The following is a 23,800-nucleotide window of genomic DNA, read 5'->3' as shown; positions in this document are numbered from 1 at the left end:
ACCATTTTCCGCTTTCTTTTCCCTTTCCTTCTCTTCCCAGCATACCTGCTTGTGTAGGAAGCAGTAGTTATATGCTTAGCAATTCTCCTTCATTCTGAGATGAAGCATTTTTTTCAGAATTAACCAGTTTAAGACTGAAGCAAGGGGGGAGGTTCTGGGGATAGCCAAAGCCCAAGATGGCTTTGCAGTCTCCAGGCTCCCAATCTGATCCACTTTTGTCTGCCTGCTGGAGTTCTCTGGGGAGACTCTGCACCCATCCGGACACGCCTCCCAGTGGAAAAAGTAGTGACGCCACCCTCCTGGTCAGCAGCGGTTACAAAGTCACTGTCCTAATGGAAAAGCCTGCTGAGTCCTCGTTCATGGCCGTATCAGCCTGTCTGCAGCAAGTGCGTTCATATGCAAGTCCCGGAGGCGCCCATGGTGGTACTTTGGCATGCCCCAGTTTCAGACTATGAAGTGTGTGAAACTTGAAGCATCTGAAGCCATAAAGACACTCTGTGGGTAAGGAGAATAAAGTTAGAGTGCTTACTTAACCAGGTCTGGAGCAATTTTGAAGGGTTCCTACAAGGCACTGAGGGAACGTTAGACTGATCTTGAATGGACAGATGTGCCCTACTGCAGCTCCAGGCCCCTAAAAGCAGTTCTAGACAGTCAAGGTTAGGAATTTGCACCCTGATCAAAGCAGTTCATGGACACTTTAGTCTGGCTGATCTCAACCCAGAGATCTTGTCAGAGAGGTGATAAAATGGATAATCGTAAGAAGTGGATGGAGGAATTTTATACACCCATCTCTGCCACAAACAGGGTATTAAACAGAGAGAAGTGGTGGCATGCCTTCCTGTAGAAGTGGATGTCACAGGGATGGGAAAGTCCATTAAGATGTATTAGTGAGTTCCATGTAGATTTACTTGTCAGAACCTCAAAATGTGAGGCAGCAGTCATGGCAGTGCAGCAGCTGGGAGCCTATCTGGCACGGTGATCATAGAGGGGCACGGAATGGAGGCAATAGTGAGAGGAACTGGAACTCTGCTTGTCTGCTGTCGTTAAGTCCTTCAAAGCCTGAGCTGTTAGGAGCATGGGGAATCTTCATGAGTACTTGAAGCTCTTAGAAAACCTGAGAAGTGGGGCAAACCTTTGAGTTCTGTGGTCACCCCGAATGCTGTGGAACCATTGGTGAGTGAAATGGAGGGTGCACCGCAAGTCCACTTACAACTGCATCCAAAGCAGAAATTGGTGTGGTATTGTTACCGACTCCGTTTAGTGGTGATTCTTCATTCATTGGAGTTGGGAAGAACGTTTTGAGAATGGTAAAGCTATATCTCCTTCTAAGAAGAGTAGTCTGCATATCCCAATCTGGAGAATTTGCTGTGAACTTTGGGCGACTTTGGTATCATGAGGCTTTTGCACGATTCAGTGCGGTCTTGTGGGGAGAAGGTGGTGTGATGCCGTTCAAGACCTGCTGACTTGAAGAGCTCTCCATTATTGGCGGAAAACACAGACTTTTTGTTTGCATTACTTTGCATTGTGTACGCTAATCATCTTAACTTTGTACCCTTTTTCATAGTCAAATTGTTTGGTTTTAAGATGCATAAATTCTATAGCTTTTGGCAAACGGAAATTACAGTTTTAAATACTTGCTTACCTCATTGGATTCCAATTTCTTATGTTTCTGCTCTAAAGTTAACTCCCCTAATTTTACATAGTGCGAAACTTAGAGCAATATATCCTTTAATGATCAATACGGCCGCCTCACAGACTGGTCCTCAAGTCTCAATTTCTGCTTGATTCTCTAATAAATGATGGGTAATCAGGTCTTATCATATAACATATAGTCCTTCAAATGCACCTTATTCCGCTTTACGAACCAACAGAAAACCTGGATCCATCTTCCCAGTTATTCTTTAGCCTCCTTCCTCAAATTCAAGAAGCGACCCTTTGTCCAGGGCGTGGGAGTTCCACATTGTAGTGTTAACCCAAAAGTGAAAGGTTATGATCTGGAGCATGTGACAGTGAGTCTCTTGTGATGTTCCTTCCCTAACCTTTCATTACTTCTTCCTGGGAAACATCACTTACAACGCAACTTTTACCACGCGATGCTTTTACATCGCAACTTTTACAACGCAAACCATTACAACGCATTGCGCTGGGGGGGCTCTAGGATAGGGAATATGTTTAATGTACTATCCAACACCTTCCCTACTATCCACGGGGACTGGAGTTGGAATAGTAAATTAAACTATTCACTATCCAGCGCCCCAAAGCACTATGCGTTGTAATGGTATGCGTTGTAAAACTTGCGATGTAAAAGCATGTGTTGTAATGTCGTACATCCCTTCTTCCTTGTGGTAAAAGCTATCAAGAGCAGTATTCCAAGATGATGAAACTAAGATTACAGTCTGCTTAGCTCCCTCGGCCATCCATGTCCGCCCATTGGGCTGGCTCAGGGTAATCAGCTGCCTCTCTCTCTACTTCAAACTGAAACCCATTCCAGGTGGTCATCGTATCTACTGTACATCCCTGCGTGTGGAAGAAGCCAAGTTGGCTGCGCTAAGGCTTTCTTCAGAAGGGCCCCTTCTCCATCCACACAGTCTGGTCTTTGGAATGTGAATGATGCTGGCAGGCTGCCTTGCCTGCGTTTCTGAGACAGATGGCCAGTGTACCTTTCCCAATCTAGCCCTAATTAGTCCAGCAGAGCCTTTTTATGAATGTAACTCAAATCCGTGGAGGCCAAAGCTCTGAATTCAGGGGAAGGACCTCAGGCTGCCTTAGCAGGCCAGTTAATTTTCAGTTTACGGGGAAGAAATGTAAACCCTTTCTAGAAATCATACTTGGGACATTGATACTACATATCTATGTCTGCCAATGAATTACATTTGCACCATGTAAAATTGCAAATATTTAGTTTATAGATTACTCCTAAATCATTCTAAATCCCTGTGCAAACTTTACACCAGCCCCTTTTGTGCTACGACTGCTAAGATCCTGATACCGCTCTAAACAAGTAGTAATCTCAACACTCATGTTTTAAATCTGCTTCTTAAGGAACTGGCCCTTGCACCTATAAATGCACTTGTACATTTTACTTACCTGGGTCAGTTTAATCCTTACAAGTGAACATCGGATTTGATTTAACATGTCAATATTGGGGCGTACAAACTAATGTGGCAAGACTACTTTTTAGCCCATTACATTTGAGCCCATTGCCTACATTTTTAAAATCCCATATATGAGTGGGTTATACCACAAGGCACCCAATTGTGCATTTGACTTATGCCACCTGCACACAGGGGACTTATCTACAAGTCAAACAAGCAAACAAACCCCATGTTTTTGGGTATAGCATACACAGGGGTAAGCTGGTTAGTAGTCTTCCCAACTTTCCAGTGTCAAACTATGCCAGCCATTCAGTTCTTTACAAAGCAAAATAATTCTGGGGAGACCATGTGGAAAGCAGAAATGTCCTACACTGATACAGAGCATCACCTTCTTACGCAACCATCTTGTGATCTTGCATATTTCCTTCAGCTTTTGGACTGCCCTCAAGATGTTGTGGACTTTCATCACTCGTAGGCAAACACTGTAAACATTTTGTTGGAAGCAATTTTCTCCATCTTCAGGTTTGGTTGTTATGTTCCTTTACTGCTTTTCCAGGTCTTACAGACCGCTCCATAACAAAGATTATTGATTGCCCTGAAGCCCAAAACAGGGTTCTGATTCTGTGATCCTTCGGTACACTGCTAGAATGTTAGTTATTGTCAGTTGTAATGTAATGTATGTAATGTATGTATACTTGTAAAGCGCACTGTTACCTCGTTACGTGGCGTCCTGGCGCTGTATACCGCTGGGGAACCCGTCCTGGCTTTCCCTGTGAGAGGGCACCCCAAGGTGAAGCCAGGCATCCCCGGCGTTGCTGGGGCCGTTGTGGAGATTAAGCAAGCTATTGCCCAGAGTTGCAGAGTGGGACCCACGGTTAGCGTAGGCACCTAAGCGAGAATTATGGAGTCCGCGGACATTGACCCAAGACCCTGCCGCGTCGGGAATTGAACCCTGGTCCCGGGCCGACCTCTGCTTCAGGGTCTGCCGCTTCTAACCAGTGAGCCACACTTCTCCACTAAAAAGTTATGCCCTAGTATGGATTTCAAAAGGCCACCTCATTCTTGAACTCCTGAAGAATTATTTTAAATTTGATTAGATCACTGCTTTTGATACTGCACTAGTGTTTTCTAGAAGCGATGTAACCTCGCCCTCAAAGTAATGAAGGTATGGCTATCAATGCTTTGGTTGCCATGACTCAAACGTACAAGATTGGAAGTTGGGGAGGGGATGTGGACAAATGCTCCACCTAAGAGGCAGTTTGCAATTCATCTGCAATATAATTGGTCAAGGTTTTTCTTCTGGTGTTCAGGTCTTTGAGATAGCTCAGGAGCCAAATTACGAGAACAATCATTCAGTTTGGAGAATGCAAGCTCATGCAGCTGATCAAAGGAGTAAACTACAGCAGAGGGAGCCGGCTAAAGAGTGACTTACAGGCGGCACGGAGTCTTGGTCTGGGGGGATCATTTGTATAGTGAGGGGGGCACAAGAGTTACATGCATTTTATACAAAATTGTCTGACAGAATATTACAGATAAGTTGTAAGTGAGGATCTGTGGGCGAAAGAAAGCCCCCAAGCCCTTTTTGTTGGGTCAGTTAGAAGATTCTGCTGTCCAGACAGGACATCTTCATGAATAATGTGACTGGCAAAGTCTACAAGCCAGCATCCAGTACAAAGAGAATTTGAGGTATGTGGTCAATGAGAACATCAGGAATAAAAAACTGTTTTAATTACATACATATAGAGTTGGGAGGGTGCACAAGTTAGGTGGAGAGGCGGTCATGGGTAGAAAGTGCGAAGAGGGAGTGGGTGAAGGTGTAGGGATTGATCTGAGGATCCACAAGGGAAATAGATGGGGTGAAGAAGCAGAGGCAGGGCAATTAGAACATCAGTGACACACTGTGTGTGGTGGGGTGGGAGAGAGAAGGAGGAGGAGCAAGATCATTTGGAAGCAGGAAGGTAAGAGACAAAGGAAGGAGTAGCAGGAAATGTCATAAGGTAAAGGGAGTAGAAAGTGCAATTGACAAGAAGGAAACCGTGGATTTGAGTTTTACGTGAAAATTAAGTTATATGGTGGAGAGAGTCACATAAAGGTAGGTGAGATTAGAGTATTTAATGGAGAGGCAACACAAGTGAACTATTTGGAGGGGCACAGAGTGAAGATAGGGATCAATAACGTTGGTCAACTGTGTGTTGAATGTCGTGGGCATACTTGTCCAACTGTTCCTGGAAAAAGGCAATGTAAATTGAAGCAGTCACAAACTCATGCAGTCTGGAATCTAGATTCTGTAAATCAAAAGAGCTATTAAATATGAACAGTAAGGAGCCTTCCAAGTCTTTTTAGCTGTAGATGATATTACTAACATACTGAATTTAACAAAACCAAATCCCCCCTAACGTAAAAATCTACATCACAATCTTGGTCAACTTAAAATCACACATCACTTACTTAGTTTTGAGCACACCTCGCTATCAAGTTCTTCATACGAGTCACGACCCTCCATAAACAGCGAGTAGCACTTTGCAGTGTAGTCCATGAACAACTGTAAGAGATTTCAAGAAAATGTTAGTTTAAAGTTGATTCACAAATATACACTAGATACTGACAGAATAAACAACGGTCTTTTTAACTAAATGTCCATGTGATGGCTTATCAAATCAATGCCCATTGCACTATGTTTTTGCTGTACATTTTACAAGACACCTCAGAAGCATCTTATTCTACCTATTTTATGTGAACATAATTTGAAACAATGTCGCCCTGTCTTATTATTTTTGCAACAATTAACATCTTCACCAATTTGTTGCAAGGTATCTAGTTACCTGTGGTCCGTGATTCACCTTAGGAAAAAAATGGACTATTAGAATTTTCTAGGTAATGACAGGGTGGCTTCCTTCATGCTGCACACTTAATGTGACGCTATTACAATGATTTTAACTTACTTGTGTAATACTGTCTTGTTTTAATTTTTATATTTCATTTTTTTTTTCAAAACATAGTTTATTGGTTTTCTTGCACAAAACATGCATGGACAATGAGATCGCACTCACCATCCCAAATCTTGTGACAATGCAGCGTTGACATCTATCAGTTCTTGCAACCAAAATCACTATTTGAACAAGATTCCGAATTTTTCAGCCCAACAATCCTCAATCAATCCCCTGCCTCCCCTTCCCGCCTCCCCAAAAACCTTGTCACCAGTGCCAGAAGTCGTAACCAGTCTCCTTAACATGTATGCGCAGGATGGAATGTGTTCACGCCTGTATGATGCCCTGTCATGCTCAAGGTCGAATCTCAATCAGAGAACTATACTTTATAATTCATTGATATTGTAATTTTTTGAATGCTTATAGGATTTTATCAAAATCTAATCAAGCAAAGTATTGATTAACTGAGAAAATAAGGTTATTTTAATAAGAATTCTGTAATATACATTTCAGAATGATCGGAGTGAGAAAATCTATGCAAATCTAAATATCAGAAACTCAAATTAAGCACTGGATTCTGCAAGCGAGTTAGAAACAAAATCGACGCAAGCAAACATCAAAAGTCTTTTTCACCTTATTGTGCTCAATTCCATCTTCAGTTACTTCTTCCTCCCAGGATTCCTGGTTCAGCCTAGTTTCCCTGAGATGGTAAACCAACTGAGAAGCCAAATAAAGATCAGAGTTAAATGAGAAAGACCGGCAAGGTCAACTCCGTAAACCAATATATGCATATTTCATTCAAACCAGATACTACTGTCCAATGATGAACTATCAATTGAAGCATTACAAGCCATTATTAACGTATAACTTCAAGGTCAAATAACCAAGTTAGATATCTAATTTCTTAACATATATTTGGCCTATCCCTAACACTGTATTTTACTACGTGAGGCACAATTTGACAAAGTTGATTATTGGCTCTTACGTGGCTCTTCCTTCATTTGTTTTTCTTTCTTAATTCATTATACACACAGCTTTGGGGATCAGGACCAGCACGTAGAGGGCGCAAACCAGCACCAAACATACAGCACCAGCGGTACAAGGGCAGCCGGGTGCAGGGTGCAATTTCCGCCTCCGGCGCCCAATGCTTTTCAATGAGAATTCTGTTTTTCGACAAACAGTCAGCCGACTTTGCACATGAGATTGCAGAAGGAGACCAACGACAGCAGAGGTAAGTAGAGGTGTAGGGGGTCATAGGAGCACCGTCTGTTCAGATCACCAAGGCCCAGGGGCATAAGGTGCACGGGTGCCTTTAGACGTTGGAGTGTTCTTCCCGGAGCCAGTCACAGTCAGAGGGAGCCTCTGGATTCAGGCTGCAGGCTTCGTAGTGGAGTCCAGTAGGGGTCAGCCAACTTAAGGCTAGGACCGCAGGGGAACCTGTTCTGGATCTTTGTCCCATCTGGACACAGGCCGGAGGCGTCGGGCGCAAAGTGGTATGGACTCGCAGTTCCAGCTGGCATGGTGTTGGATTCTTGGCGACAGAACCTCGGACCTCAGGAGTTCTGGTCTTTGTCAAAGTTCAGGCAGTCTTCCTCTGGTTTCTGGAAGTCACTAGCTGCACGACAGGCAACGCCTTCTCGCAAGGTTGTTTTAAGCTAGAAACAGAGCGGTAGGGCTGGGGCCAAGTCCGTAGTCGTTTTCAGGCGGTGCTGCACGGTGTCTTTTTCGTCTTTCTTCTTAGGTTGCAGGTAACTAGTTTCAAAGTCTGAGGGAGCCTCCTAAATACTAGATTTAGGGGGTGTTTTAGGGGAGTAACAGGTAGGACAAATTTTGCCACCCTCCGGTGGGAGAGGGCATACTCCAAGCCCTGATTGAAGGAGTCTCCTCATCTTCAAGATGGAGGGGACTCAAAAGTGTGCTTAACCTCACCTCCTCCACCTGAGGGGTGGAGTTGTCAAAGGGGGCACACCTCCCAGTCTTTCTAAGTCTTCCCGCCCAAAGTCGGGGTTACTGGGGCTGCATCTGCTGCTAGCAGCAGAGGCTGGGGGTCCCATTACAAAGGTGGCCTCCCCTTTGAGCACTGTGACCATCCTGGGGGAGGAGGTGTGACACCTATGCCCAGGATGTGCATTGTTTCTGGTGCCAGAGAGCAGAGGCTCTCCACCCAAGGGATGTGTGGCAGGCTGCCTAAAGCCAGTCTATGACCACACAGGGTCGGCAGGTTTTCAGGGGGCACCTCTCAGGTGCCCTCCGAGTACATAGTTTAATAAATCTCACACCGGCAGCAGTGTGGATTTATTACAAGGAGTTGTTTGGTACCAAACACTCCTGGTTTCAGTGGGGCCATCATGGTGCCGGGGAACTCGAGTTGTCGAGTTTTCAGCACAAGTACTCCTTATGGCTTTCCCGGCATTTACAATATTTAAGAATTGACTTAAGTTTTTTAGGAGCAGATCCACTCATACAGATATGCCCTCACCTGTGGTATAAGGCGCCCTGCCATAGGCCTGTAAGGCCTGCTAGAGGGGTGACTTACCTATACTTTCAGGCAGTGCTGGCTGACATGACACCCAGGCAGGGTTCCATGTCGAAGTTGTCATTTTTCACCCCACAGGCGTATGCAAGCTGCTAGGGTAGTGGCATGGTCCTAGTGAGGGTGCTTCAGGGGACTCTCTTCAGCTTCCAGGCCCTAGGTACCCAGGGTACCACTTACTAGGGACTTACAGGGACAGAAGCACCAATTGTGGATATGTTTTAGGGAAAGAGCACTGGTGCTGGGAACCTGGACAGCAGGGTCACAGTACTCTACAGTCAAAGTTGCATCAAAAGCCAGGCAAAACGTGTGTGAGTAGGGGCGGGGGGTGTTCTGCAATAGAACCAGATTTTCTCACACAGTCTCACTTTCACACCTCCTTCGCCCTCCCGCCCAATTCTTTTCTTCTCTCTGGTTTGCCTTGTATGAGCAACATGTAATTCTTTAGCAAACCAGAGAAAACACGCGTATTGATTGCCTGATGTGAGGTCAGATATATTAGCCATAAAATTTGAATTTTCATCAAATATTTTATGCGGATGTGGAAGATTTATGCAGACCTACATTTTACTGCATTAAATTGATATTTAACATGATGGGTGCGGTGTAAGGAACTGTAACCTGATCTTCTGGGGCATCAGTATAATAGCTGTTTCAGTCACACTCCTCTTCACCCATGACAGAAACCTTCCAATCGTCGATGTCCTTACTGTAAGGCTTTGCAAGTGTCCTCTTAGTGCTGTAGGCCCAGTGGCATCTACCTGAGGTCTATGGTCAGGTGTAGATCATCCTGGGTCACAGGTCTTACCCACCATCTAGAATAGCAGGAATAATGCCTCAGAATGGCAGCCCAAGAGTAAACTTGGGAGGCACTGCCCCAGGTCTGCGGAGACAGCTTCCCTTACTTAAGTATAAGAATAATAGGCTCTTTTAGCATCCACATATTAATATACTAGGACCTCCGGCACAGCTGGTCTATTGGGATCATACAGCTCATGAAATGTGATTTTCTTTAAGGGCACTCCAAGGTGCGGCTAAATAGGTTAGAAATGTAAATCTATGCTTCGTTCACTTGGACAATGTGATTCGACGAAATTATAATGTGGTTATAAGGTGAAATACTAGCACTTTGGCACATCTTGAGTAGTGATTTTTGCAAATACATCCATGTATGCCATCTTACAAACAACAAATTAAAACAGTACCTTGACACATTCTGTTAACCAGACCAGAGCTGCTACAATTTGGGGCCAGGTGTGTGGTGCTCCTACAGTGTACATGGAGCTTTTCGACAGTGGGAAAGGATACCTGAAAAAGGAAAAGGAACATAGCTGGATCATTCACAAAATAAATATTAATTCATACTTTTATCAAATTGAGGGCTTCTAATGTATGCAGTGACCCCCCACAGTTGAGTCTTGTCATGATGTTTTTCTGGCCTTCTGGGTAGATAATTGGGAGAGGAGATGGGCTTTTATAGGTAAAATTACTCTTTGTTTTGTACAGGGGTTCTGGGTTAGCCTTCGAAAGTTAAGTACAATGAAGAAGAGACAATATTAGCCTTTGCTTGTGCAGTTAATAATGTAGAGGGTCTGCTTTACATGGAAAGGCACCTGCTCCAGAGATGTGAGATTCTGTAGATGGCGCTGGACCTCAGAGCTAGTGCGTCTCATGAAGGACTCATATTTAACCTGTATGTTTCGGTGGTTCCAAGCAAGTAGGCCCCTAGATTAACCAATGGTTTCAGGACTTAAAACCAAGTAAGTAAAGTTGATTGTGCAAGCTAGTCAGTAAGAAAGGGGGAAACTTTCGTAAGCCCAGGTTGGACATGAGGTCTATATCTGCAATACTAGGCAGACATTGCCAGTGGTTAAAGTCCGCCTGATAAGCATATTTTTGCTGTTGAATGACCAGGATTTTCTATCTCCTGTACTATTCATAAAGATATTTTTGTGGCCTGCAGCACAATATTCGACTCGTTAGAAGAGCTTATAGGAAGATGTTTGCTGAGTAGACCTGGTTTCTTTCTATTAATGCGTATTGGCAATGCCTAGGGCTCCGCTCAGTTGGCAATATTCAGACTTCGGACACTCATCATTTAGCTTGCTGCTGGAAACAGTTTGCATTAATGAGATACTTCTAGAAAGAGCAAATTTGGAATTCAATACCAAGATTGTGTACTCTGATTTCAGTTACGAAAATGGCTTGCTGTAGGGGGTATAAGGTGTTGAATTTAATTCCAACACCTTCCCTACTGTTGCACAGACTGGAGTTGGAATAGTAAATAATCCAGCGCTACCCTGACAGCAAGTCGGGGTAAAAATTGCGTTGTAACATCACACAACTGTGCTAGAGCACTGAGGTGAGACTAACAGTGTGGTCTGTAGCCTTGATAAAGAACTGATGTTCAAGCAGTGCTTTTAAACCTTGCTTTGCTATTTGCTTTTATCTATTTTTTTCATTCTAGATGTGGGATCAGTCAGCTATTGGCATGGGAAGTAGTAAGCTTTTTTCAGTGATTTCTAATTAATGAGAAGTGCTCTAGAGGTTTAGGTGTTGACTGTGAAGTAAAGGGACCACAGTGCTAATCCAAGGCCTCCCTTTAAATAAATAGTGAAATTATGGAAGAATCACTATCTTTCTGTACTCCATTTTCAACAGCAAACAACCTGAGAGCACGTAGAACAATCATCTTTAATTATATGTGCCATATGAACATCTTAAGCTTAATGCTTATTAGCATGAGAGGAGTGAGCCACTTCAGGTCAATGGTATAATCCATAGCTTTAGTGATGCGTGGTTATTAAACCTAGGAATTCTTTGTGTCTAGCAAACGTTCAGTGCTGAAGACTGGGAAAGAATAAGCACATCATTATCCCTGGCTAAAAAAAAAAAATTAAACAGCAGTTAAAGTAACCTTTTTCTCTATTATTGGTAGATCTGAGTCAGAACTTTGTTAATGTGTATTACAGGATATTATTAATCACTATCAAAACATATCCTATTATTAGGGGCAGACTAATAGTTATGGGTTAGGCCATAGGTCTGGAGCATTTGAATAATTAATCTTGATGAAGCAGAAGTAATGTAAAGCAAATTCTATAAGTCACAGTTCTAATCCTGAGCTTTCATTTATTTCAATGATTGTATGTCAGCGAAATCTGACAGGAAAAAGGAAACTATGCAAGGAGTTTAAAAAAAATGGGATTTTATAAAAGCGGCAGTTCTCCTTTGTAAATGAATATGGAACAAGAGTAGACAGAGACCTTTGCACCTCCTGTTACCTTTTTGCCAAACTAGTAAACTGAACAATCCCCCAATATTCTTTTATCCTCTAGCAGTGTGCAGGTGATTTTTGGGCTTCTTTTCACAATGGTCTTGATAACAAATGGTCTCAAATGTAATACATAAATAAATAATCTTGAATGTCCACAATGCTAGAGAATCCTAAATAATTCATTAAGAAAAGACCAAACCTTGCTACACTTAACAGACCAAAGATTAGGACTGTAACCATATTCAATACCCAAGATCTTTAAATATCCGCGGAATCTCTTCTTCAAACTTGGCAAGAGGTGCCTCGTATCCTGGAGAAAGGCAGTTATAGATGAACGAGAAGATCTTGACGAAGTCCTTCGAAGAAGGCGCCTGGAGAGACTTCACAGATATGTTTTGGGAGTAGCCATTTTCTACAAGAAACTGAAGACATTAAGCAAGTTACTTTGGTGCAGCTGGCCTGCAGACAAACCTTTATGAGCACTCACTTTGACACAAGCAAGAAAGCCCTATGGATTTAATTACATAAGAAGATAAGCAACTTGTCACTTCATGGCCACTTTAAAATGGTTTGCAGTACATGAAAATGCAATGGTTGCTGAATTGACGTTAGCTACTTATGCAAAGGGAAATGCTTTCTCACAAGAAGTTCAGTTCATATTTCACATATATCTTTATAGCCTCGGTCACAAGGATGTGGGTACTGCAGCCATTTGTAAGTTTGATTACACCAACAACTTAATTCAGCCACTGGTAGTTAAAATCGATGATAAGTAACAGTGTGCCCAAGAAACTGTTTGACCCACCTTTGGCAGGCAGAAAGATGGGTCATAAAAATGACACATCACGAGCTTCACTTGCTTCTATCAGCCACATTTGCATTTAAAGGATTTAATGCCTCTGCTGAATCGAGGTTCTGCAGAGGAAAGGCACTGTAAGAACTTGGGCTACTGGTTGAAGAGGGGGGAGGGGGGACACTACTCACGCAGCAACCACAATCCTGGCCAGGATGAAGTCACACACTAACCCTAAATTAACTTGTGCTCAACCCTCTGGTAGCTTGGCACTTATCAGTCAGGCTTAACTCAGAGGCACTGTGTAAAGTATTTGTGCAACAATAATAACATGCAAATGCAACACAAGAACCACCCCACAATACATTAGAACAATAGAGTGAATTTTAATAAATGAAACAGGACCACGATGACAAAAATACAATCAGTAGAACCGGAGATATGCAAGTTTAAAGACTTCCATGAAAATAGCGCCAAACAGCACAATGCGCCAACTGTGGTTATCTGGTCGTGCCATACAGGGACAAAGTCACAAGTTCAGGCCGTCTACAAAGACCCAATAAGGCCTGATAAACAAGAGTACCTTAAATCCAGGTTGTGGAAAGGTGCAAGTTCATCGTCAAGGATGCGTCACACAGTCGAGGCGATGTGAGGTTCGGGCACAGATGGGTAGCACAGCGTCGGTTCCGGGGAGCTGCAAGGCTGCGATGTAATGTCCTGCGTGGTCGTCGAGGAGGCTGTCGACAAGGGGAGCTGTGATGCCAAGTCCTATGTCGAGGATGCGTCGCACACCGGCTGGTTCCAAAGAATCTGCAAGACTGGTGATGTGAAATACTGCATCGTTACCGGGGATGCAGGCGGCAAGGGGTTTGCGATGCGAGGGCCTGCATCAGGGGTTCGGCGTGCAGCGGCAGTTTAGATGAGACTGCAACAGTGATGCAAAGTCCTTGCAACTGGAAAGTCCATGCAGCAGAGGTGATGGTTTAGTTCTGTTCAGGGATGCGCTGGCAGAACTTGGCTGGGTAAGGCTCACAGTTGCAGAGTCGAGGTGCAGTAGACTAGCCCTTGGAGCCACTCTGGTGGTCCAGGGTACAGGTTTGGTCCTTCTCACCCAGGCAAGAGAGTGGCAGGTCAGCAATGCAGGAGGGTGGCAGTCCTTTCAGCAGCACAACAGTCCTCCTTCCCGGCACAATCTTCCACAGGTCCACACGGGTACTGAAGAGTTGCTGTTTGAGGTCCAATATTTATATCTGGCGCATTCTTTAATGTGGGAAAAGCGGCTACAGGATTGCTTTTAAAATGCTCAGGTTCTGGCTCCAGACTAACGTCAGGGGGTCTGCAATCCTTTGTGTAAAGGAAGGACACAGCCCATTCTGGTATCAGCTCCCCCATCCTACCAGTGATGGCCCATCCAGGCCAGGGCCGGACTGAGAACAGAAACCGGCCCTGGCAAACTGCTCAGCAGCCCCCCAACCCCCTCTCCCCCCCCCGGGTTGAGGGGGAGTGCAGCAGAGCAGTTTGCAAGGGCCGGTTTTGGCTGATTTTGTTACAGGGGGCCGATATTGCCGACCCACGGTAACAAAACCGGCCCCCACCCTAGCGGCCTACCGGGGAAACGCCCGGTGCCCACTATGGCCAGTCCGGCCCTGATCCAGGCACAACTAAGCTCTCTATTGTATGGGGCTGTCGGGGAGGAATATAGAAAGATCGACTGCCAACTACACCTAGTCATGTGACAAAGGGTCAGGCTGAAGGCACTAAATGGCTACGGCAGGACATGCCTAAAAGTGCCATTTTCAAAATTGTAATTTAAAATCCAACTTTACCATAAAAGAGAATTTCTCATTACAATTCCAAAGACACCAAACATGAACTGTGTACCTGTTCTCATTTGAGACTTATTCCTTTTTAAATGTAATTAGGTAACCCAAAAGTTATTCTATCGGAGAGGCAAGCCTTGAGGTAGTAAAAAACTACCAGGGCATGTAAACTTAATAAAGTACATGTCCTATTTTTAAAAAAGTTACTGCACCCTGCCCTCAGGTTTATTCAGGACCTACCCTAGAGGTGACTAATATGTATTAAAAAGATTCGAGCCCAGCAAAAGGTTTATTTTGTTAGGTCAAAATGGCAATCTAAAACTGCACACACAGCCTGCAATGTTTGAGACATGTTTGTAGGGTTACATAAGAAGGTGGCACAATAGGTGCTGCAAGCCCAATAGTAGCATTTAATTTACAGGCCCTGGACACGTGTAGTACTCCTTTATTAGAGGCTTACAGGTCAATTAAATGTGCCAATTGAGTGCAATTCTATTCTACCACATTTAAAGGAGAGAGCACAAGCATTTAAGCACTGGTTAGCAGTGGTTATATGCACATAGTCCCGAAAGCCAACAAAAATGGAGTAATTAAACAGGAGGGTGAAGGCAAAATGTTTAGGGATAACCCTGCATATAGGGCCAAGTCCAACAGGCATCTCGCAAGGTAGAATTGGCCTTTTTGAGTCTACACAAGCCTTACGCAATAATGTTTTTTTCACTACACTGCCAAAAAGTCGATAAATGGTGTTTGTGGAATCATCTTGCTTGGCATGTGCACATGCACAGATCAAGTTTCAGAAAGATGGACCCTTTGACATAATTTCATAGATAGTTCATAGGAAAAGCCAATTTAGTTTTGTTTTTAACTTTGCCTGTGTTTGAGAAATCTGCTCAAACCTTTCTCAAAGAAAAATTGTAAAAGTTTTGTTAGTTTCGTGCAGATTGGTTACTGCAGAGCAAATCTATAAAGGTGTGGGTGTCGCAGGATTTTCCATTGTTACCTATTAAATCGAAATCCATCCTAAAAACTGCAGAATGGCTTAACAACAAACACAGAGCCTGGAGTGTGCTTTTCAAAATTTGGTGTAAGTGTTCAGTAGTTTTGAAGGGGTTTATTTTATATGAATCAAACTGTACGGACATCAAGTATCTGGTTCGCGAATTACAAAGTCATACCTTAAAGGTATGATTATTTGGGTAAGGTGGCCTGGTGACTGGGTGCACACCGTCAATACCAGATATCCACTGGTATTCAAAGTTACAAATTAATTGATAAGAGGAGCACCCTACTTAATAGTGATATAACATGTATAGAACAATTTTCATATGAACGAGAACAACATTTATTAGACTTGATGATTCATACAGAGTCATGGCATTATATCAATATGGTAATAATAAATCCAACTGACTGTCATTCTTATAATGTCCCTGATCACAAAATCTTACAGTTCTTTATCCAATGCCCAAAAGTGATCATATAATGATGTTTGTCTAAAGACAGGAGAAAGGTCTTTTCAGTTTTAAAATTGGATTTCCAGAAATGATCTTAACAAATCTTCAATGCTGACAACATATGTAGTCACAAGCAAACCTTAAAGAGAACTGTTTTACCCCATACATTTTGGGATTCACCAACCTCTAATCAGGCTGGCAAACACAATAAAAGTGATTGTTTGTCGCCATGTGTAATTGTTTTTCCACCGTTATATATTGTAGGCTTCGCAAGCCTTGTATCGGAAAAAAAAGAATCTCAGGGTAGCATTTGGGCGCAGGAATACACACTACCTCTGTGATGGCCAAGGGAAAAACCAGAGGTTTGAGAAATACCCTACTTAAAGAATAAAATTGCAATGTGGGCATAAGGAGGATGATCTATAAACGCTGTGTATGAGGTTCATAGAACAATGGAGACGCTAAGCACATTGACAATGATCATACAATAGTTTGTAAATCGAACTACACAAAAACAGGGAATGGTTATACTCAGTGGTGGTTTGTGAACCATGCTATGTACATAACAAAAATCTATACTCATTGTGAGCAGCTGAAGTCCAAAAATATTTCACAAACTTAAAAAATAATTCAATACATTTATAAAAAAATAAAACCAAATCAGTATCCAAAACATGAGCACGGAGGTCAGAAAGAAGCGTCTTAGACTAGAGTGGTGTCAGAGCTCCCAGCCCACTGGGCACTAAGGTTGGGGGCAGCAAGCCCTGTGAGCAGAAATGGGTAATGGGTGAGGCCAGCCGTCACACTTACTTGCCTCTGTGGGCTCAGAGAGTATAGGGTGTGACCAACGGTCACATCCTGCAACCAAAGCCTGCTAGGCATAGCCAAAAGGGACAATAAGTGTAGGGCCTGTACTCCGGGCACATATGCTAAGAACAAAGCTAGGGCACTGAGGGTGTTTGCACCCACTGCATTTTGGGAAAGTTGAGGTTCATTCATGCCCAACAATCTGGCCAAGACCAGGCTCTGTGACCAGATCTTATGAAGTCCGACTGGATGCTGTATCCCGTACGCAATGAGGAAAGAGGTGTTCACCACAAGACACGGCTAAATGTCTATATGTTATGAAGTTCCAAGTGATTTCACTGCCATCTACCATTGTGGCGTCATAAAAAGTGTGTGATGCGGGAGGAAGGGCGTTTAAGGTAGTGTCGCTCATTGTAACGGTAGAATGTTAGTGGTTGATACGTTTTGATTATAACCAGAATTCTGCTTCAAATTGAAGATTTTAAGGGAGATTTGCATTTTTTTGCACTGAACACTACTTTATAATGCGAGAATAGAACCTTAATATCCATTTAACAGAGTTTTAATTAAAATAATTGCCTTTCATGATGATTTAGGAAGGGCAAATCTCTCCCCTCCTTCCTCCACGAGCAATTTACAAAACTGCTAAAGGGGTTAGAATGTTCTATTTAAGAAAAATATAATGTCTGTTAATAATTCAATCAAAGCCCACTTTATATGCATTTTCTATGAGCACTAGGCCTAGCTTGCCTCCTGTGCAATCCTTCAGTCCAACTAGTTTTTTACACTAAGTTTGATATGGGAGCCCAGCATTTATTTCTGGACAGTAGCCAGACAGGACTGGAGAAGGGGTGAGATGAAGCACTCCAGCACTTGAATGAGGATAGGGAGACCTTCTTCACTCTGTTGATATTATCTACTGATTGTGTCACAGTGCTACATGCTTTGTGAGCTGGAAGAAATTCAACAAGATAAAAATTAGGTCAATCTTTTTGAAGTCATTTACAGATAATCAATATTACTTTTACTATTGTGCAATTGAGCTTATGTATGTGTCACCTCACCCATATTTAGTGGATGGCATCCTCTTTTATGCTTGTTTTCAATCAACCAAGAAACAAATAGCCTCTTGGATCATATTCAAAGTAAAACATGCATCCAAACCCCTCAGGTGACCTGTGCCTGACCTTGTGGGAGAACTGCACTCAACCCCATGTGGGTGGCCAACTACCCCCTAAAAGTAGAACTGCAGGGGTGGGCTGGCAGGAGGGCATGGCGCTCAACCCCCTACAGGTGGCCAACGCCCTCTGTTCACATCCTACAGTCTGCACACTGGAGGTTGGTCGCAGGGCATGGTCCATGACAAGACCCTTCTGTAAAGACATACAGAAGGCAAGTAGAGAAACTGAGACAGAGGCAGCCAAAACATGCGCTGACCAACATGAGACCCCATCCCAAGAACCACCTCCACCATTTCTCATGTGGCCTCAAACGCTCTTGTGGACTCGAACATGGAGACAGCTGCACTCCATACCCACCCACACTGCTAGGTCTCCATTCAGCTTTTGTGGCCTCACAGTGGCATCTTCCTTTATGTTAGGAAGTGGTGCAGGAGGTAATGCTTACCCCTTAGTATGGTCCAAGAATATGGAGGCCGTACTTCAAATTCGCTTGTGCTGGCTGCCTTTTAGCGAAGGGAAGGTTGCCGGTCATCATAGAGGACTGGTGCAGTCTAAACTCAAGCTGCATGCCAAGGACACACTGCGTGGCACAGGGCTAATAATGAACTATGATTCCACCCTGCCATGAACGCCTGCATGTTCCAGAGAGATTGGTCTTGAGCCTGGCTTGCTTGAATCCAGTGGCAAAGAACGGTGATGGATTAAACTCAGATCTGTTGACTGGGTGTGAGTGTTTGTACCACTTTGTTCGCCATAAGTTGGCAGGGTATGCTCAGACGCGAGTCCCTTGCTCACTTTGCCACTGGATTCAAGCAAGCCGGGCTAAAGACGGCTGAAATGCCAGAAACCGGTCCTCGGAAGCTCGTTTCCGATCCAGGGAAGGCATGGCTTGGCAGTTCGGGCTGGACTGTTCCCATGAGGCACAGGGTCAGACTGATTTGCATATAGCCATGTCTGAACTGGGGTGGCAGAGTGGGCTAAAGAACGGTGATGGATTAAACCCAGATCTGTTGACTGGGTGTGAGTGTTTGATTGGTTCAGATGCTCCGTCCATCACCACCCCCTTTTGTACCACTTTGTTTGCCATAAGTTGGCAGGGTATGCTCAGACGTGAGTCCCTTGCTCACTTTGCCACTGGATTCAAGCAAGCCGGGCTGAAGACGGCTGAAATGCCAGAAACCGGTCCTCGGAAGCTTGTTTCCAGTCCAGGGAAGGCATGGCTTGGCAGTTCGGGCTGGACTGTTCCCATGAGGCACAGGGTCAGACTGATTTGCATATGGCCATGTCTGAACTGGGGTGGCAGAGTGGGCTAAAGAACGGTGATGGATTAAACCCAGATCTGTTGACTGGGTGTGAGTGTTTGATTGGTTCAGATGCTCCGTCCATCACCACCCCCTTTTGTACCACTTTGTTCCAGAGAGATGGCAGTCATCTTGGATCATTGATTTTAATTCTGCTGTGGTAGGCGATCGCGCTACAATATTGCTGCAGGCAGGACATTGCTACATGGATTCATAATTTTTGCTCACATAGACCAAGGCTTTCGAAAGTATTGTTTTGAGTGGGTAATTGGATTGCTGATAATAATCCTGAAATCGTATAGCTGATGACAATTAACTCTGAACTGCTCTCTAGGACATGTATTTATTCAGACTAGGATTTTAGTATAAACAGGTTACCATGCAAAGAAACAAATACACTTGAAAGTGGATTTTTGCACCTGTATTTAGAAATGTCATCTATAAGGTATTAGAGTTTAAACCACCATTTACAATTGTTACCATTAGTGAACAACAGGATATTAACAGTATTATTTGGCAGTTCTACTGATGTCACGTAGAAACTATAACTCATCTTCCACAAGAGACAGTGAGGCGACAAACCTTGATGAAGATATTCAAAGCATAGGGAGAAATATTAGCACACCTACATATCTGACACTTATTTTTTGTATGCTCGAGTTTTCAGTAATTATCAGTATCATAATGAAGTACAGAATTGGTTACACAGAGATCATGCTGTATACAGATTAACAATTGCAGTTACATTTAGGTATTTAAATGACAAGTCACTTAAGTTATCTCTTTATCTTGTAGGGATCATCAGACCTCATCTACCAGCTAAAGGCAAAAGTGGTAGAGTTCTGTATCTCGGTGTTCTTTCTTATGCCATTCTACTCGCCCCAATTCCACCACTGGGTCTCAGATTCTTGCATATGTGGTCACTGATGGGGGTTGTCAAAGACAGAAAACAGGATTGCTCCTGGTGGAGTCTGCGCACAAAGTAAGTGCAATTTGACACTTCATCCAGATGACCAGCTGTAACCCAACAGTAGGCAGGCCATCCAACACCAACTTCGTGATGCTGAGAAGCAGACGTCCCACATTCTGCAGACATAATAAAATGTGTGCCCTTGCCTCGCCCTCTGAAGAGCCTTAGCTTCTGCTGCTTCTAGTGAGAAACATGGAACAAGTGGGCAAGTTTCTTCCTCGGTTGTCTTAAAAAAACAGCATCTGCTGCTCTGGGGAGGGAGGATTATTACATTACATCTTCAGCTGCGGAGCTGTAAAGGCTTAAGGCAAGCTTTGAAATATCGCTTCGCTTCATTTCTTGTCTGCCCTTTCTTGCACAAAAGGTAGTGAAGTCACCACTCTATCAATTAGTTTTTATGCAGCACTTTAAAACCATACTACTGCAGTTTATAAGCACAAACTTTATCGTCCACAAAAGGATGCAGAGCAGACCAGGTCCTGCTGGGATTCAAACTTGTAACCTAAAGATCAGAACAGGCTTCAGAGGCAAGAGTTTACTATAACAAGCCATTTTATCAGCTACCTGGAACTTTGGGATGCTAGAGGTGAATTTGATAACTGAATGATTTTCTTAGTGCGTTCAGGGAGTCAGATGGCAAGTTGTATCCAAGAACTTTGTGCAGTGTTCTCCACCATGGTAACAGATTTGTAAAGGCTGAGTTTGCTGGATCCCTGCATTCAGACCTCCTAAGTACAATACTGTAGGAAATGGGACCCCCGGCCGGCCAGGGCTTGCGCCACAGCCAGTCAGAGACCGCCACTCCTATATAAAGTCGACCCCTGCTCGCCCTCTAGGTAACGCGGCGCGGGCAGTCGGGCCTATCTCGGAGGACATGTGTGAAGCATTTGCGCACGCACCCACCAACAGCAACATCCCAGGCCCCCCCCACAAAAGGAACTCCACACGAAGTATATATGAAAATAGTCTTTGTATTAGACAGGACACATAGGAACATACACTTTACAATGTGCTCAAGGCACGGCAGGGGTTACCAGGGAAAAGGTACAGGGCAGGGCCAAGGGACCACTGCCAGTGGTACGCATCTGATGGAACTGGCATTAGAACACATATCCCCTGGGAGCTTCCTAGAACTAGCAGTAGAACTCACTCTGACCAGGGATCACATACATGAGACATCGGGTATTCAGGGGGGAAGGGACAAGGTACATAACACAACAGAGGCCCCCATCAGCAGGGCAACACATAATTCTCAGCATCACATTGATATCAGTCCGTAGCACCCCCTAGGCCAGATGACCTTCCTGGGGCAAGGGCGCCTTAGAGTCTCGATGTCCAGGGTGGGCTGCAAGGGGCCCGGGGCAAACCTAAACGTGGCAGCGGCCCACGAAGTGCTGGGCCGCTGAGGGACTTGGACGTAGCCTTGCAGGCTCAGAGGGACAGGGGGGCAAGGGTGGAGCCTCTCGGGGCTCAGGGATTACAGCTGGAGCCTCTCGGGCTCAGGAAGACAGGGGGGCACGGGTGGAGCCTCTCGGGGCTCAGGGATTACAGCTGGAGCCTCTCGGGCTCAGGAAGACAGGGGGGCACGTGGTGGAGCCTGTCGGGGCTCAGGGCATCGTGGGAGCCTCGCTGGGCTCGGAGCAGCAGCAGGATAGGGGCGGAGTCCCTCTCGGGGGACTCGGTTTTCAATCAGAGCCTCTGGGGGCTCGAGGATCACGGGCGGAGTCCCCCTCGGGGGATTGGGGCCAAGTTGGGGCAGCGGAGTCCCACTCGGGGGACTCAGCATCATTGGGGGCCCCACGGGCCTCTACACACATTTCTGCTCGAGCCGGAGGGGAGGGGCGGCCACCGACAATGTGGCCCGACGCCCCGCCTCCCCTCCAGCAGCACTCACCGGTCTGGATGCGCCAGTCGCGGCGGCGCTGGCTCCCCCTCGCTCTCCGGGGCTCCCTCTCGCTCCTGGGGGCCCCGGGGGGGGGGAAACAGCAGTCTTCCGGCAAGCAGGGGCGCGGAGTAGGCTCCCGCCGCCCCCTTCCTCCTCGCCTCTCCCGCCAGCCGGCTCCCAAGCTCCCCGGGCCGCCGTCCAATCACAGCGCGGCCCAGGGAGACGTCAGAAGCCAAGCCCGGGCCGCCGTCCAATCACAGCGCGGCCCGGGGGCGGGCTTCAGGGAGGGGTCCCGGGCCGGCGGCGGTGACTCGGGAAAATGACGAGGGCCAGGCCCCCCTCGAGATTGGGGGCCATAGCGAGGTAGGCACTCGCGGGGGAGGTAGAACCCCCAAAGAACTGGGCAACTGCCGGGTGGCACCGGCTTGGTGAAGGTAGCGCTCACAGCGCTAGTGCCACGAAGGATGCGCTCCAAAAGCGCTAACAGGACAGAATGCAGCGCTCTAAGCGCTAGGGTCAGAGGAAAGCCCTCCCAAGCGTTAGAAGCGGGAATGAGCGCCCCAAGGCGCTAGGTTAGCAGGAAAGCGCTCTCAAGCGCTAGGGCCATAGCTAGCAGAGACCCCAGGAAGCCCAGGAGCCCAGCAGATCAGGAGCAGAGCAGGGCCCAGGGAGGCACGCCCTTCCCTGAGCCCAAGCAGCAGCACGACCCAGGTAGGGTCCCCAGCAGGAAGAAGAAGAGAGCGAGAAGGGGGCCCACCCTCCTTTTATACAGGAGCTCCCTTTGTCTCCAAAAGGGGCAGGCAGGGAGAGAACCAGCTGGAACTGGTTATAAGGAATTTCTTGGTACTGGCCAGGCTAGGGACACTGGACGCACCCCCAGGGGGGTGGGGCCAGCCTGGTGGGGGAGGCCCAGCCGGCTTCAGCCAATCATGCGCCAGCACACCTACTGCACACACACACCAAGGTCTAGAAGTGGCCCTTCCCTACTAGTCACACGCATGCCGCATACATCATCTTGTAGCATTCAACCTCACGAGTGCACACATACCAAACACGGCCCGGCACGCCCCACGCATCAGGAACTACCAGAGCCACATACATCCCCCATGCATTCCTATGGGAGGCAGGTCTCTCTCACCACACACACACTCAGAAGGGGAATCACCATCCCCCGGACACATATAATAAGCACAAAACTTCAGGGGTGGACCTGCCAGACGGGCCACGTCCAACACGTGCCCCTCCCAGCCCAGACGCAGGGCAGACCAATCACTACCGTGATGGACTTCCCTGCGGCAGGGCGATAGGACGTGGACGCGGCCCGCACTGCCGGACCAACAGACATACGCAGACTAAACTAATAAAAGTTCAAGCAAACAACATAATAAAAATAATTAAAAAAAAGAAAATGAAGACATAGGCCCAACCAGGCTACCCACCTGGTACTCCTTAGTTGTCCATGACTAGGACCAGGCCCTAAGCCATCCAGATACCCCTGGTCCCTGCTAATCCGAAGTGGGGGCGGTACCCCTGGCCCACAATAGCCATTCTCCACTCCCTTTCTCAGTGTAGCCACGACTACCACTGTTCCTTCCACCTAGGGTCCGCACCCTCAGGTTTGCCAGAGGTCACGGGCAAGAATGCCCCACCCTACCTCTACTTCTGAGGTTCCGCGTTCTCCCAGGAGAAACACCCTCAGAACACACTTTCCTACCAGTCTTGGAGCTTCCTCCCTCCACTGGTCTTCCACCTGG

General features: G+C 45.7%; 1 protein-coding gene across 1 annotated transcript in view; it reads right to left on the bottom strand.

The window, feature by feature from the left end:
* Positions 1-23,800, bottom strand: part of NDC80 (NDC80 kinetochore complex component) — a 255,954-nt gene that overhangs the window by 173,941 nt on the left and 58,213 nt on the right. The window contains exons 5-8 of the mRNA XM_078656636.1: positions 12,082-12,254; positions 9,761-9,863; positions 6,656-6,739; positions 5,544-5,637 (exon numbers count right to left, since the gene is read on the bottom strand). Coding sequence (XP_078512762.1) covers positions 5,544-5,637; positions 6,656-6,739; positions 9,761-9,863; positions 12,082-12,254 — 454 coding nt within the window. The remainder of the gene's footprint in view (positions 1-5,543; positions 5,638-6,655; positions 6,740-9,760; positions 9,864-12,081; positions 12,255-23,800) is intronic.

This window comes from Lissotriton helveticus, chromosome 8 (assembly GCF_964261635.1).
Source record: "Lissotriton helveticus chromosome 8, aLisHel1.1, whole genome shotgun sequence".
Classification (NCBI taxonomy): domain Eukaryota; kingdom Metazoa; phylum Chordata; class Amphibia; order Caudata; family Salamandridae; genus Lissotriton; species Lissotriton helveticus.
Note: the sequence above shows the minus strand (reverse complement) of the source record. Positions and strands in the feature narration are given on the sequence as shown.